General features: G+C 39.6%; 1 protein-coding gene across 1 annotated transcript in view; it reads right to left on the reverse strand.

The window, feature by feature from the left end:
• The window catches only part of LOC115459346 (collagen alpha-1(XI) chain-like), a gene marked incomplete at both ends in the record, with an annotated part of 83,874 nt that extends 68,075 nt beyond the window's left edge, over positions 1 to 15,799 (reverse strand). The window contains one exon of the mRNA XM_030189186.1: positions 15,632 to 15,799. Within this exon, the coding sequence (XP_030045046.1) occupies positions 15,632 to 15,799 (168 nt within the window). The remainder of the gene's footprint in view (positions 1 to 15,631) is intronic.
• Positions 15,800 to 17,101: the final 1,302 nt, after the last annotated feature.

Genomic DNA, 17,101 nt, shown 5'->3' on the forward strand with positions numbered 1-17,101 from the left:
ATGTGTAAATTCCAATTAAATAATTTATTAGCACTAATTGTCTCATTATTCAAGTAAATTGTGCACGCACAAATTTTGGCAACTTTTATAGAATTAGGGGATATATTTAGACAAATCCCCCAAAATCTGTAGGAGTGGACAGATAGAAACAGGCAAAAAGCAGAAGCCAAACTTCTACAATGGTGTTTGTTTTTTCAAAAACTGATTACAAGAATATAATTCCAGAAAATGAAAGACTGATCCAAATATCATATCAACTTTTGCATTAACTAAAAGACTGTTGTTTCAAAAGGAGGAAGGTTTAAACCCCTTCCGCACTGCTTTAAGCAAATATTTCTTGGCATTTGATGTGAATGTAATGAGGAATTGAACCAGGATTTAGAGACTTAGTACAAGAACATTTTATTTTATTTTATTTTATTTTTGGGTGTTCTGTGTATATTTGATTTTAAATGATTTTTTTTTTCTTAGAGGTAGGAGCCATGTCCTGGTAGAGGAGGGAGAAAAAGAGAAAGAGACTTTACTGCATAACTCCTCTTTTACGGGTTCAAAAAGGAAAGATAAACTGCTGATTTGGGATCCTTTATTTCAGTGACTATTGCATTTGAAAGCCCTGCCTGCAAAATAAGAAATCCTAGAGCAGATTTTTTTTTTGTTTGTTTAGTTGATTTTTTTAACTTTTGGAAAAGAATGGTGTTTCACAGCAACCCAGACTAAAAGACCACAGAGTCATCACGCAATACGTATACTGTGATAAGTAAGCAAGTGCATAAGTGAGGCAAACTCTTCAGCAAGCTAAAAAGCAACATACAATGAAAGGCCTCTTGAAAACCAGGGAGAGGAAGGTTCTAGAATTTTACTTAGGCAACAGACACCTCAACTGCCTTTAAAAGAAAACCAACTATCCTGGAGGATGGCGAGGAGAGTCAGTTCCTTTGGAGTCATATATCTGCCTCCCACCCCTAGAGTGGGTGAAGTTCCACTAGCACCAAACTCTGAAGTGATTGTGACTGCTGAGGAGAATCAGAAGCCATGAAACTAGAGACTATGGGAGGTAATCAGGAATCCTTGGGAGAGGAAGGAATGGAAGTACTCAAGCACTGCCAGACTGCTGCATAAAAAGTCTGGACTTATCACAAGTAAACCCAGGTACATATTCTTTTTACAAAGGCATGTGGGTGGTGGATAGCTGAAATGCTCTGAATAAGAAACTATCCTATGGGAGGGGAAGTGGCAGACTGAACTGGCCAACTGGAAAAGAAAAGATTGGTTATAAGCTAGTCAGTCTGAGAACCTGGGAATGTAAAAAGAAATGAAATGAAATGAAAATAAGTTTTTCCTGACTGGGATATTATTTGACTCATGTGGACAATTGAACAGAGAGAATGACTGTCTTCAAAAGATTTTGGGGGTATAAGTTGGGGTTTGAGTGGTTTGAGCCAAGAAACTAAAAAGAAACCACTGCAAAACTCCTGGGAACTAATTTACATTAATACATTTGCATATTGGAGCAAGAACTGTTTGCTTGGATGGAGACTTTCCTCCTCTTGAGTTAAAAACAAGGCTAAACCTTTAAAGTTTTTGTATCTGTGAAGGTCTGCTGCTGTGTTAATTCTGAGAAAGACTAATTTATCTATTGTTAGGAAATTTCACCATAAGTGTACAAGACAGCACCAAGAGGGACTCCTGCTAATTCCATGGCTCAGGATAATGCAGACACATGTAGTTACAGTCTCCGAAAGCTGCTTCTTCAGAGGTGCTCTTCTAGCTTGATAGTATAAGAATTCAGCCAATCACGTCAATTGGGTGCCTTTCTGCCTCGCCAGCAGCCTGTCAGTTCTTTTTTTTCTGTACTGTGTAGCGGACGTTAAAGCCTCACAGAAAAAGAACGTGTCCCTTCACGCTTTTAAATAAAAAAAAAAACATAAAAACAAAAAAAAGAAACTTTAAGTGTCATCCCAAAGGGCCTCATAGAGTTACCAGAGGGTAATTCCAGCTCATCTTTGCTTTCAGTTATAAACCCTGCAGGCTCACTGCAAGTACCAAAGGGTTCCAGCACCTTTGTTCTAACCCCTCAGGGGCCTTCTTCAAAGCTGCCAGACACTGCGACTGCACTGAAACTGCCTCTTTCTAAGAAGTGTACTTCTGTCAGTCACCCCTGAGTAAGTTCACCAGGTGCTGTGCATTCACCACAGCAAACAAACAAAAAAAAATGTCTGCCTCTAAGAGGCAACAAGTCAGTGCAGTCTGACCCCCCTCTTCAGCCAGCAGTGAAAAAAATTAAGCAAACCAGTGTCTAAACATTTGTCTCCTTCTATTGACACAAATATATCTCCTCATACTTCAGTGCCAGTTCCACAGCCTTCCCAACACTCCTCAACTCCTCAGGCTACAGATGACATAGCTTCTCTTCTCTTGCAATTATTCCAAAATGTTTTACAACAACCTCCATCTCACCAATATACTATCCAGTCTCCTTCAGTGGTGTCCTTCCCTCCTTTTCCATTTACACCTTCTCCTGCTCCTTCTATGAGACCTAGGACCTCTTCTCCTCCACCTGATCACTGGAGTGCTCCTCAGTCCCCCGCTATTGATGTGTTGTCTTCAGAAGAAGAAGAACCTGACCAAGTTTCTTATTTAGAACCTCAGGAAATGGCTCCTGTTTGATATATCAGAATTCTGACCCTCATACCTCTAAAACAGATAACACTCCAGAAGATGTGAACTACTCCTAAATTTATTCAGACCATTCTCAAAGACCTTACTTGTCTACTGAAACAGCTTCAATGTATAGAAAAGATTTTGAGACTGTCTTAAGGCTGTGGACCTCTCCTACTGGATCCAGAGCCGTACCTATTAATTCGATATTACAAGGACTGCAGACAAATATGGTAAAATCCTTATACTCAGCAGCCTATCTCAAAATGATTGGATGCTAAATATAAGCGCCTGGTCATGAAAAATCACGCTTCTGTATCAATCTGTGGTCCTGGAAGCAGTCCTCAATAAATCTAAAGCTTTAAAGTCAACTGCACTATACCCTCCAGGTAAAGACCCTAAAACCTTGGGCATTGTTGGGAGAAAGGCTTTCTCTGAAACAATGCTGGTTTCTCAAATAGCAGCCCACCAACTTCAAATTCTCCATTACCAACACTCTTACGTTGTATTCTGTTGTGGAATCACTTTCCTCACCCTTACCTGATCAAGTAGCCTCTTTATGCATACACTGGAAAATATAAGGTTTCATATTATTAGAAACACCATGATCTGTATGATACCATTTCCACACATTGCTGCTGTCTCTATTGTAGCTAGGCATATTGCATGGTTATGTGCTTCAGGTCTTCAGGATGACCTCCAAGACTGACTGGCATATGTCCCATGTCAAGGGGACAATCTTTTCAATGATAAAGTTAAAGATGCTGTCACCCAGGTTAAAGACAACCAATCAACGTTTAAAGAGCTCTCAAATCCTGCTAATGGTAATTCTACATTGCCCCAGGTACAAATAAGTACCTGTATATGTAAGCCGCATTGAGCCTGCCATGAGTGGGAAAGCGCGGGGTACAAATGTAACTAAAATAAAAAAATAAAATAAGAAATACCCACATTCCAATTACAGATGACCATATTTGTCACCATTTCCTTCCCAGTCTTCTTATAAACGCAGGTACCAGCCCTACTACCGACAACAACAGCCTATGCAACCTCAACAATCTGCCTTTCCATGCTAGAGGCAACGTTAGAACAGATCCCAACCTGCTGCTTCTTCCACTTCTACCAAGCAGGCCCCATGTTTTTGACCCTTTACCACTAGGCAGCCACCTTCAGTTTTTCTACCAATGGAGCAACATCACCACAGACAACCTGGTATTACAAATTACCTCTCAGGGCTACGGTCTGAATTTCATTTCTCCTCCTCCTCATCCTTTTGAGACCATCACCCATCACTCCTCTCACCAATCCATCATCCTCACTAAAGAGTACACTCTCTTCAAATTCAAGCAATAGAGCTGTTCCCATCCCCTGATGTTCCACAAGGTTTTTATTCCTGATATTTTCTAATACCCAGAAAGTCAGGCAGCTTCCATTCTCATTCTGATCTTAGAGACTTGAATCTCTTTCTCTAAAAGAGAAATTTTGAATGCAATTCCTAGTCAATACTACCGCTTCTTCCTCCAAATACTTGGATGGTGACTTTGGATCTCAAGGATGCTCTACACTCATATCCAAATACATTGCAGCCACTGGAAGTACCTTCACTTTACTTTTGACAACCAACATTTCCAGTTCAAGGTCCTGCCATTCGGACTTTTATCTGCACCCAGTGTTCACCAAATGCTTGGCAGTGGTAGCAGCTTTTCTCAGAAAAAACAGAGCATTTGTCATTCCTTACTAGATGACTAGTGGATCTGTGCAATATCTACATCTAATCAATCCTCTTTCCTTCTCAAACTATTCAATTCATAGGAGCAGTCTTGAACTCAACACCAGCATGAGCATTTCTATCTTCTGACCCATGCTCAAGCAATTCATCAGTAACTTCTCAAATCCTGCCAGCATGAACATGTATAGCGAGAATGCTTCTTCATCTTTTCGGCCATATGTCATCAACAACAGCAGTATCACGTCACACGTTGGAAGATAAGACCCAATCAATGGTGCCTCAAACAGTGGGATCAGTTCAGACAGAACCTGCAACACAACTTCATCCTCTCCTCTCAACTCAAAACAGCTCTTCTTTGATGGCTTCACCTCTCTCAAGAAGCTCCAATCAAACCTCTTCCTCCCAATATCACACTTACAACAGGTGCCACTCCCTTAGGCTTGGGAGCTCATCAACCAAACCATTTCACTCAAGGAACTTGTTTTTATTACAGAACAAATGTTTCACATCAGCATCCTAGAACTTTGTGCAGTCTTCCATGCAATCAAAGCCTTCCAACAGCTTCTCTGAGGGAAAACCATTCTTCTTCATTCAGACAACCAGGTAGCAATGTTATACCTCAACAAACATGGAGGTATGGGATCCCTCACTCTTTGCCTCGAGACTTGCTGCATTTTCAATACTTTCCTCTCCATGAACTCATGATACATAACATCATACATTCCAGGTATTCAGACCATGTTAGCCTAGTGGTTCCCAAATCTGGTCCTGGAGGCACCCCAGCAATTCAGGTTTTCAGAATGCCCACAATGAATATTCATGAGATACATTTGCATGCACTGCCTTCACTGCATTTACATCTATCTCAAAAGTAACTGTTCTAGACTTTTTTAATCAATACAAAAAAATACTTTATTAAATTTCCATGAACACATAAAAGTCTCCTGTCCTTAATATCAATCACATATTCTCCCCATATATACCAACCTAACTTAAAACAGTTCTTCATGCATTTCCTCTATCGCTAGAGAATCCATGCCTGCCAACTAAATTAATATGCAAAACAGTTCTTTATACATTTCTTAATTTTTTAAACACGCGACAGAGTCATTCTTTCAAATTCCTGTCACTTCAAATACTTCAAATCATCATGTATTTGCTAAACAAACTGTAGTTTTCATAGGCAGTCTTGTGACCAGTTAACGTGCTCTATCGGCTTTCTCAAGCAAATAAACGTTCACTGCAAGTCAATGAAATTACATGGTTGTTATGCAAAACTCTAGTTTTCGAGGATAACTTTACAACTTGTAAGCCGACCAATACTGTCAGCTTTTTTAGGCAAACCAAACATTGCCACATAGTTTCTTATATTTTTCTCTTGCTCCGGTTGACCTTGTATTAGTTCTCCAGTTGCAGGCTCAAATCTCCTGCCTCACTCTTCTTCTATGCTAAACCCTGTTCTGCATATTAATTTAGTTGGCAGGCATGGGTTCTCTAGCGGTAGAGGAAATGTATGAAGAATCATTTTAAGTTAGATTGGTTTATATGGTGAGAGTGTGTGTTTGATATTAAGGATGTGAGACTTTTATGTGTTTATGGAAATTTAATAAAGTATTTTATATTGATTCAAAAAAGTCTAGAACAGTTATTGTTGTAGTAATAAGTGGTGTAACTAGATGTAAGTGAATGAATATTCATTATGGATATACTGAAAACCAGACTGGCTGGGGTGCCTCCAGGACCAAGTTTAGAAACCACAGCCTTAACTGACAAGCTCAGCAGAGTCCTTTGTCCTCACGAATGGTCTCTGCTTCTCATAGCAATATGGAAAAATTTTCATACCTAGGGTATTACTGTCATAGATATCTTTGTGACAGACAGCAACAACAAGTGTCTTCTGCTTCAGAATTCCATCATACCACAGTCCATCCAACGGTGCATTCATGATCCCATGGACATCTCATTTTTTCTAGGCATTCCCTCCAATTCCACTAATCTTGAAAGTCATTCAAGAAGCAACACATGATACGATAAATCTCATCTTAGTTGCTCTGAATTGAACATGCCAGGCATGGTACCCCTTGCTCCACAAACTGATGATTGACAAACTTCTACATTTTGGTTCTTATCCTCACCTTCTTTCACAACAAGATAGTCGAGTTTTATATCCCAATGTCAGCAGATTAACTCTCACTGCATGGAGGCCCTAAGGTCATCAACTGTAACCTTTCCGCCACATATACAGAACATTCTCTCAGCTGCTCATAAACCCATCACTAGGAAATCATATTCTTCAAAGTGGAAGTGGAAGTGGTTTACCATCTAGTGTAATTCAAATCATTTTGATTCCTTCTGCAGCTCCATACAAGTGTTACTCGGCTATTTATTGCATCTATCAGATTCAGGCCTTAAATACATATCTCTCAGGGTTCATCTAGCAGCAATTTCCTTCTACTATAAAGACCAGCAGGTGAAGTGTTTTCCAACCCATCCTACAGTTCATTGTTTTCTCAAAGGACTTCTTCAACTCATACCTCCTCTACAGAAGCCTCTTCCTTTGTGGGATCTTAATTTGGTCTTAACTTAGCTGTTGCAGCCTCCATTTGGACCCTTGGCATCTGCTTCCCTACAATTTTATGGAAGACATTTTTTCTAGTGTCCATCACTTCTGCTCAAACAATTAGTGAACTTCAGGCCTCAGTCCACTATCCTCCTTATCTTCGCTTCTTGCCTTCAAAGGTTGTACTCCACCCCAAATTTCTCCCTAAAGTGGTGACTACATTTCATCTTAACCAGAACATTGTACTTCTAGTATTTTTCCCAAAGCCTCACTCTCAACCAGCGGAAGAGCAGCTGCATACCTTAGATTGCAAAAGAGCATTACTTTTTTATCTGGACAGAACAGATTCTTTCAGAAAATCATTAAAGCTTTTCCTTTCCTGTCAATCTCATTCTCTCAGTTTATCTGCATCCAAAACAAGCTTATCCTCATGGGTAGCTGACTTTTTGTTACAAGCAAGTCCACCTTGATCATCCAAGTCATCTTGGACCTCACTCTATAAGTGCTATTGCTACTTCCACTGCACAATTTCAGGGTGTACCTCTGCTGGATATTTGCAAAGCTGCAACACGGTCCATGCTTCATACTTTCACTCAACATTATTGCATTGACATTGCTGCAAGGAATGATGCAAATTTGGACAAGCCATTCTTCAGTCTTTATTCTCCTAAACTCTGTTTCCATCAACCTTTATGACTTTTTCCAGGTTGCTCTTACTCTGTTTATACTACTGAACCCTCAACTTGGGAGTCACCATGTGTGACTGCATTTTCCTGAGTCATGGAGAAAGCATAGTTGCTCACCTGTAGCAGGTTTTCCACGTGGTACTCAGGATAACACCGAAACAAAACCTGCCCTTCGACCCCTCCATCAAGTTTCATCACAAACAGTTTCAAGACCATCCATCTTCTCCATCTCATGGATCCAATTCAACTCCCTGATTCTTACCTTTACCTATGGAGCTATTTACTGAACTGACAGACCCCTGACATCGGTGAGGTAGGAAGGCACCCGATTGACCTGATTGACTGACTTCTTGTCTATCAAGTAGAAGAGCATGTCCAAACAAGCAGCTTGCGGAGACCGTAACTACATGTGTCTGCATTATCCTGAGTACCATGGAGAACACCTGCTACAAATGAGCAGCCATGCCTTCCTCTGGAGTTTTCTGGAGCTCTCAGGAGTAGCCAGACAGGAGGACTATGCCACAGTGCACAGGCCTCTTATAACCCCTATCACACTTTGCCATGCCTGTTCACACACAGTCCTACAGCAGACATGCATGAGTTCCAGATGGAGGAAGGGGAAAACAGTATTTTGCCACACTATAAATGTTCACTTTTCAACTTATTAACATTAGTTATGAATCTCTTAATATGAGTTCTTTTCAGCTGTCACGAAAGCAATTTTCTGGCATTATCAATATTTTAGCACATCTTAGACATTAAGTAGTATAAGTTCCCATGGAGTTTATTTCCCTTTTCACAATAAGGAGATTCTGCAAGGTATTAATATCCCTAATCAGCGTATGTTACTCATTCAGCCTGTTCAGCTCAGCCATTAATTTATCATATTTCACCTACTTTTGTTTTTGTTTGTTTGTTGTTGCAGATAGTAAAGTTATCTCTCTGCATATGACAGTTTTGATAATGTTCCACAAAACAGAAATAAGATAAGTAAATTAATTTTATAAAATGCGAAATATTTATGAAATATGAGTGAAGATTATGTGAAGAAATGATTATTGGGATATATTGGTTTATAAGCACAAAAGTGTTGCAAAAATTATCATTTGAAAGTTGAACTGATGAGATCTATCAGTTAAGGCTGTGCAAGATGTTATAAGCCTTTGCAGTTTGAGGCCCACTTTTTCTTTTAAAATAGTTGAAATCTGCAACAGCTTCATGAGATTGGAAATAAGAATCATCTCCGGATTCTATATAGCGCGACGGAAATTGCACGTGCAAATGCGGTCATATTCTGGAGATGCATGCAAGATGAATTAAGGGGGCCCTTTTACTAAGCCGCGTAGACACTTATGCATGCCCAACGTTTGTCAATTTGGAGTTACCACCCAGATACCGTGTGGCCCTTGTGGTAACTTCATTTTTGATGGGCGTCCACTACGCGCACTGGAAAATAATTTTTATTTTCTGGCGCATGGTACAAAACGGGTGGTAATCATCATTCTATGTGCATTAGCTGGCGGTAAGGTCTCAGACCCAAAATTGACGCGTGCCAGTTTTGATTTTGCCACATGTCCATTTTCAGTTAAACGTTTTTAAAGGCCTTTTTTACAGTCGCGCTGAAAAATGGATTTGCGTGTGCCCAAAACACGCGCCTACACTAGCACAGCCCATTTTTCGGTGCACCTTAGTGAAAGGACCCCTAGGTACACAGGTTATAGAATAGAGACATAAAGCAGATATGTGCATAACCAGTAATTAGTGTCAATTAGCACTTGTTAAGGACAATTATTGATTATCACCAATTTAGCCAATTAATTAACAAGCCGTACCCAAAAATTGAGCACCTAACTTTGGGAAACCTTTACAGAATTTGGTGGTAAGAGTTTGAGTCATGTTGTGGATGCTAGAGTGGTTTGAGTGACTGATAAATACTGAGACCAGAACAATGACTGAGTTGTAGTTTTCTATATGATGAGCACTATGGAAAACAAAGCTTGTGTTCATTCACTAAAACGTCATCTAAGTCAATAGTTTAAACGCATGTCTGAATTCAATATACTGTATATTCCTTTTTGAACATAATAAATGATCCCATATTTAGAACTCTATATCAAATTGAATGTGCAATGCTGATTGATTTAAATTACCTCCTTAGCCAGAGCAAGTAAAATGAAACTTTTGACCTTCTGATTATGGTAAGTCATAGCAAGGTAGAATGGATGATAAATACATGCAAGGGCATACTGTAATTTCTTATTAAATCAAGGTTAAACTCTCAGTGCTACTGAATAATGGAAAAACATCCCAGTATATGAGTTTAGACTAAATTAGCCCTTAAATAATTTACTTACTTAATCTTAGAAGCTTTGTGGTTACACTAGAGAACACATTTGTTAAATATACTATAAAACCTAGCTGACTAGTCAAGATGTTTCTCTTATTGTGTTTAGCACATGGGCAACATTTGTCATGCTCTAAATGTGTGGCCTTCTTATGTTTTAACCCTAGAGGTATACCAGATGCTGTAGTGCGTATTCCCTCCATAGTAGATATGCCAATTGATCTAGATCCCTATTTTACATAGAACATGTAGATCAGAATTGAAATGTCCAGGCTGGACATGCTTAGTTCTGGTGGTATTTTATGAATAGCCTTTTAAAAAATATTTGAAGGATTGCATATGTATTTTCTGGCATATGCAGTGGGAGCAGCAAGTTGAAAAAATGAACAGAATGAACCTGGCAGCTCCCATGTAGAAGAAGTCAATGATTTTGCAACTTCCACTAGTAAGTGGTACCATTTTCACATGCAGCTGCCACATTTTACAGAAACCTACACGTGTAAATGTTGGAACTTATGTAGTGAGGCTGTAATTTTAACTTGGTTTTATTTTGGAGGTGGAAATGAACTACATGGATTTAAGGAGCATGCACACTTTTTTGTAAATGTAAATGTGCCTTTGATCTGGTGTAAAAAATCTGATGTGGAAAATTTTCCCCAGGCACATGCATTCCTTTTGTAAAATGGGGAATGTGCTTTACATGTAGCTGTAAGTCACAAGACTCACCCACACCAGGCCCAAACCACATCCCCTTGAAATTTCCGCTGGGTGTGGATCTTCACATGTAAATAGTGACTTTCTAATATGCCGAAGTAAATGCTGCTATTGCATGTGCCAAAGAAGGCTTCTTTCTGGGGTTCATAAAATGTAACATTTATAGACAACTTAAACAGGTGTGCTTGAAAATTCTTTTTAATCAAGCTTGTGTCTCTCAATATAATGGAGAAAATGCACCCTTTTTGCCACATTTTCTTAAACTGAATTGTTTGCTATTGATTTTCTCCCTATCCACATAGGGCCCCTTTTACTAAATAGCGGTAAGCCCAATACAGCTTTCCGCTCGCTGTACAGGAAGTACCCCCCCCCCTAGCGTGCTGTCATTTCCAGCTCTACAAAAATGTATTTATTTTTGTAGTGCCGGAGTGTACCCAGCAATAATCGTGCAGTGCCGCGAGCTGCCCGGTTACTGCCGGGTTAACATGGGAGCCCTTACCGCCACCTAGAGCTCCCCACCTGAAATGGCCACAAGGCAAGTGCTTTATTTGCCGCCTGGCCATTTCCTGTAGGAAAGTTAGACTTCCCTTTTACCAGCTGTGGTAAAAGGGGGCCTCGGTGCGTGTAAAACACACATCGATGCCAACACCGGCCCCTTTTCGCCACAGCTTGGTAAAAGGGGCTATAATTTGTAGAATAGGTGCTTGGAACCAACGTCCTCATAATCAAAGCCATTCTGGTGTTTTTCTCCTTTATCCCAGTGTTAGTTTTCTTGTGTCAAGAGTTTTAATGTTTGGAATTGGTATGCGCCTCGTGATGATAACCTCTTTATTTTCGATATTGAAAACTCACTATTGGAGCAGATTGTTTTTCTCTTGAGAACTCTTCTAAAATTCTTGGGGTAGAGGTGGATAATACCTTTAGGGCTTTGTTTACTATGCCGCGCTAAGATCTCTTTGAAACGACTGCAAGTTGTGCAGAATACAGCAATGCCACTAATTTTTTCTTTGGGCAGATATGATTCCCTGACCCCTCATATGATTAAATTGCATTGGCTTCCTGTTGAGGCACAGATCTATTTTAAATTAGGGGTTACAGTTTTAAGCTATTGTAATAGTGAAGCCCCTCTTTATATGGTGGATATGGTTCATTTGCATTTAGGATGTAAATACCCTTCAGTGCAAAAGATTAAGGGCTCCTTTTATCAAGTTGCGGTAAAAGAGGCCCTGCAGTAGCATCGATGCATGGATTTGCTGCACGCTGAGACCTATTTTACTGCTGGGGTAAAAGGAAATGGCTGTGCAGTAAGTAAACACTATTTAGATGAGGGTAAGGGCTCCCACGCTAACCTGGAGGTAAAACAATAATAATAATTTCCGGTCACGCTGGAATGGTGCGCACTGGGGGGTAGTACTGCTGCCGGCTCCTGTGTTAGGCCAGCGGCAGTGCCAGATTGGGATGTGACAAAGTGGCTAAAAGGGCCCCTAGGTCTATTCAATTTTTGTCTGCTTCTCTTTCATATCAGGCTGCAACTTTATGAACCTCATTGTCTCTTGATCTTAGAACAACAAGAAATTACCAGCTTTTTAGGAGGTCGCTTAGGACCTTTTATTTAGGAAATATGTACTATTTGTTTCTAATTAAGTATTGGTTTAACTTTTGTATTACGTTAGAGATATCAGTTTGTATTTGTCATTGATATTAGATTGTATCATTTGAACTATGGATTTATTCTTTAAATCATTGTAACCTGCGGTGAACTTTTCTGGCATCTGCGGGCTATACGTCCTGTAAATAATCATCATCATCATCATCATCATCATAAGTAATCGTTGATAGTCTAGGGGTTGCAGTAGCTTAATACCTAGTAGTAGTACCTTGCAACTACTGCTAGTTGCTATAGATTCTATTTTGAGTCCAATGCAACAGGGGCAGGAGTAATTAGGGAGTAACCCTATCACACAATCTCCAAACCACCAGTAATTTAACATAGGCCTGGGAGTGGGGCTACCTGGGGTGGAGGATAGGGCTTGAGTGCATGTGTCTACAGGGGTCAGGGTATCTTTGCTGAGGAAGAGGGGGGATTTCCAGACCAAGCAGCATTTTGACAGCACCAGCCCTTTTAAGAAAGGCTCCCCAGGAGAATCAGGCTCCATGTCAGCGGCCGATGGCCTCAGGTGTAGATCACAAATGTTGTTATTACTTTACTGTGGGAGCAACTGCTGGTAAATGACTACTGTGGTAAACGAAACTGCAGTAAAATGCTATATTTTACCAAAACTAATTAACTTCTTCCCTTTATGTGTGTGCGTTCCCAAAGTCAGGAAAGCATGAACTCCTGAGCTATGGCAATAAAAGTCAAATTTCTCACAAATTTTTGCTATTCATGATAATGAGTGAGGAGTTCATTTGTATCCATGGCAAAATTTCAAAAAGAGCCCTAAACCTACGACATTTACGACAGATCAATATATTGGGCTCTATATCTGCTCTAGATTTCCATTAAGGCATCAAACGAGTCTGTGTACTTTTTGTACTTACTATACTTTAATAGCAAAAGCTAACACTCAGTAAGGACAAAGACCCTAACCGTTGGTAGTGTGCAGCCTGTCCCCTTACCAGAAAAGGTTCCTTACCACCTATTTCCCCAGATTCTATATATGGTGTTCAAAACTGCACACGGAAATTTGGGTGCACACTCAAATTCCATGTGCAATTTAAGGGGTAGGGCTAATGAGGGGGTAGTGCACACCAAATCAACAGTACTGCCAGGGTAGCACGGGTGTCCAGTGGTAATTCTGAAGTTGGAATTCGCTGTTTCCTGCGGTAGAAAATAATTTTCTATTTTCTACTACAGGGGGCGTTCCCAGCGGTAATCGGCAGTGTGGTCACATAAGTACATAAGTATTGCCATACTGGGAAAGACCAAAGGTCCATCGAGCCCAGAAACATGTTTCCAACAGTGGCCAATCCAGGTGACAAATACCCGGCAAGATCCCAAAAATGTACAAAACATTTTATACTGCTTATCCCAGAAATAGCGGATTTTCCCCAAGTCCATTTAATAACGGTCTATGGACTTTTCCTTTAGGAAGCCATCCAAACCTTTTTAAAATTCCGTTAAGCTAACTGCCTTTACCACATTCTCCATCACATTGATGCGCGCTGCCTGATTACCACACAAATAGCATGTGAGTGCTTTCCGCCAAGTAAATAGGCAGCGGTAAGGGCTGAGGCAGTAAATAGCCGCATGCTACTTTTAATATTAGCACACGACCATTTACTGCCCCATTAAAAAAAGGCCTTTTTACCCACCATGATAAAAAATAGTCCACCACGTGCCAATTTCACATGCCCAAACTAGCGCAAGCCACTTTTTACAGTAGCATAGTAAAAGGGCCCCTAGTTGAATAATGAATCAATTAGGGCCAATAAATGGGTACTAATAATTATCAGCACTAATTGGCAACAATTAGAATTTACACACACAGCTAGCTAGGCATATTCTATAAAGAAGAGGTGCAAATTCTAGTGCAGGGATCTGAAAAGGGGCGTGGCCACGGGTAGGCCATAAGCATTCCAAATATTTGCCCACTCTGTTATAGAATACATCTGATCTGCATCTAATTTAGGCGCAGGTATTTACACCAGGTTTCAGTTGGTGTGAATCCTCATGCTTAAAATTTAGGCATGGGTCCCAGTGCTAGTAGCCAATAGCATTTAGTGCTCATTTTTTTGGCACCATACATAGAATTTTGTACATTAAGTTTAATCACAGTTAGTACAGATGCACTTAGGGGGAAACTCTATATATGAAACCTGGAAAATCTGTGCAGAAATCATTTTCACCTAAGCACATTCTATAAAATTTCCACGTGATTTATAGAATACGCTGATGGCCATCCACGTGGCAATATTTAGTTGCAAGGAATTACGCCAAGTAGAACCTGGTGTAAATCCCAATGCCTAAATTGGGTGCAGAGCAGCTATATTCTATAACACTGTGAATAAATTGTCAGAACGCCCATAACCCGCCCATTCCATGCCTATTACCCGTTTTGGTAATGCACATTACAATTTACATGCATCATGTTATGGAATGTGCTTAGGGAATTCTATGTGTAAGTTCTAATTAATGCGCCTAATTGTTTAACATCCAATTAACAGCACTGATTGGCTTGTTAACCAAATAAGCTATATGCAGTGTTATGGAATACGCTTGGATTTCTGCACAGAAATCTAGGTGTGATATATAGAATCTGGGAGTTAATGCCTCCTCTTGACTGCATGCGGTATATACAGTGGGTTAACTGCTTATTCTACACTCATAACCTGCACATTTCCTGCCCCATAATGCACTAAGCAGTTAGCACAGTATTTTTAGCAGACTGGCTGAGTTTTGCATGTGGTAGCTGTTACTGTGGGCCCACACTAACAGTTTTATTGTGTGCAAAATTCTGTGCTAGTTAACAGACCCCAAAGTGTATAGTATCTTCATCCAATAGGGCTTTATTTGTTTCTTCTACTTTCATTAAAAAATAATAAAATTTTCCTGCTTCTGACTCTGAGAACTCTCTAGAACTTCATTAGGGGGTCTTTTACTAAAGGTTAGCTCGAGTCATTTGCAGCAGGGCCCATAGGAATAAAATGGACCCTGCTGCAGATAACTTGAGTTAATCTTTAGTAAAATACCCCCTTAATCTTTTAAGAATTGCAAACACTTTACAAATGTTTTGGAAAATAAATAACTCTCAATTTCAAATATTTATATTTCTATAGGACATATATAGGTCAGATCAACTTCAGTTTGGTCAGCTGAGTCAGTGAAACAAATCACCTGACTAGCTCATCCTTAATGAAAATACATTAAAGTGAAAATAAAATGAACAAAACAAATCATGACTTAAAAGATATTACTATTGGCTTTCTTAAAACCTTACCTGGGAATAATTGCTTTGTTGGAGCACTGAGTTGTGCATGTTTTTGAACTGTGAAGGCAGTGTCAGATCCTCGTGAATCTCTTCTGTTTGTGCAAAATCCTGTTGTTTTTGATATTCCATCAGGTAAGCTGTGAAATCCTAAGGCTTTCAGTACATCGATGGGTTCAGCTAAGGAAAAAGAATAGAAAAAAATAAAATTGTGTATGATTTCTTGACCACATCACAATATCTACAAAACAAAATAATTTAATACCGATATGGTAAAATTGTATTGCTCTGAGAACAAGGAGTCCTTTTACTAAGATGTGATAATGGATTTAGCGTGAGCTAATAATTAGCATGTGCTAAATGATAAGATGCCCATTATATTCCTATGGATGTCTTATCATTTAGCATGCACTAAACATTAGCATGTGCTGAATCTGTTAGCACAACTTAGTAAAAACACCCCTAAATTTGGTGAAAGATTTTATTTTATTTTTAAGTTATATTCAAATAATACACCAAAGAGCAATCACTTTTAAGAAAACCATGCATTACATATCAAAATAATATTCTAGGAAAAGGAAAAATATCAGCAAATAATCCTATAGGTGCACACTTATTAGACCACAAAAGAGCTGTAAGATTTGTCTAATATACAACTGCTGTACTGAGCTTTCATTTATGAAAGAAGGGTAATTCCAATAATTGGAATCCAATGCTAGAAATACTCACCAGAAACTATTACAAATTAATCAAATTTATTTTAACTCACAACTACTTCCGCTTTAACAATGATATCTATCTACAAATAATGGGCACTGCAATGGGCACCAGGACAGCACCCCAATATGCCAACCTTTTTATGGCTGAGCTGGAAGAGACATTTCTGAATGCACACCAGACCAAACCTCTAAAATACTACCGGTACATCGATGACATTTTTATGATTTGGACGGAGGGTGAAGAATCTCTGAAATAATTTCACTCTTCCTTCAATACATACCATCCTACAATCAGATTTAAAATTGACTACTCCCCAGAAAAAGTCAATTTTTTGGACACCACAGTCTCAATCAGTGATGGCTGTATACAAACATCTGTATACAAGAAACCCACAGACAGATGCAGCTACCTCCACAACTCCAGCTTCCATCCTGCACATACAAAAAGATCCATCATTTACAGCCAAGCCACAAGATACCACCATATCTGCTCTGACCCAGGGGACAGAGACAGACACCTTAAAAGCCTGACTGCATCCTTCAAACAGAAAGACTACAACCCCAAAATAATCTCCAAAAATATTGCCTCCTCCCTCAAAACACCCAGGGAAAATCTGCTACAGTACAAAGAGAAAAAAAACACAGACAGGATCCCCCTGGTAGTGAAATACAATCCAGAGCTGGAAAAACTGAGGAAAATCATAAGAGATCTACAACCTTTGCTCCAGGAGGATGAATTATTCAAGGAAATATTCTCATCCCC

Source organism: Microcaecilia unicolor, unplaced genomic scaffold (genome assembly GCF_901765095.1).
Source record: "Microcaecilia unicolor unplaced genomic scaffold, aMicUni1.1, whole genome shotgun sequence".
Lineage (NCBI taxonomy): Eukaryota > Metazoa > Chordata > Amphibia > Gymnophiona > Siphonopidae > Microcaecilia > Microcaecilia unicolor.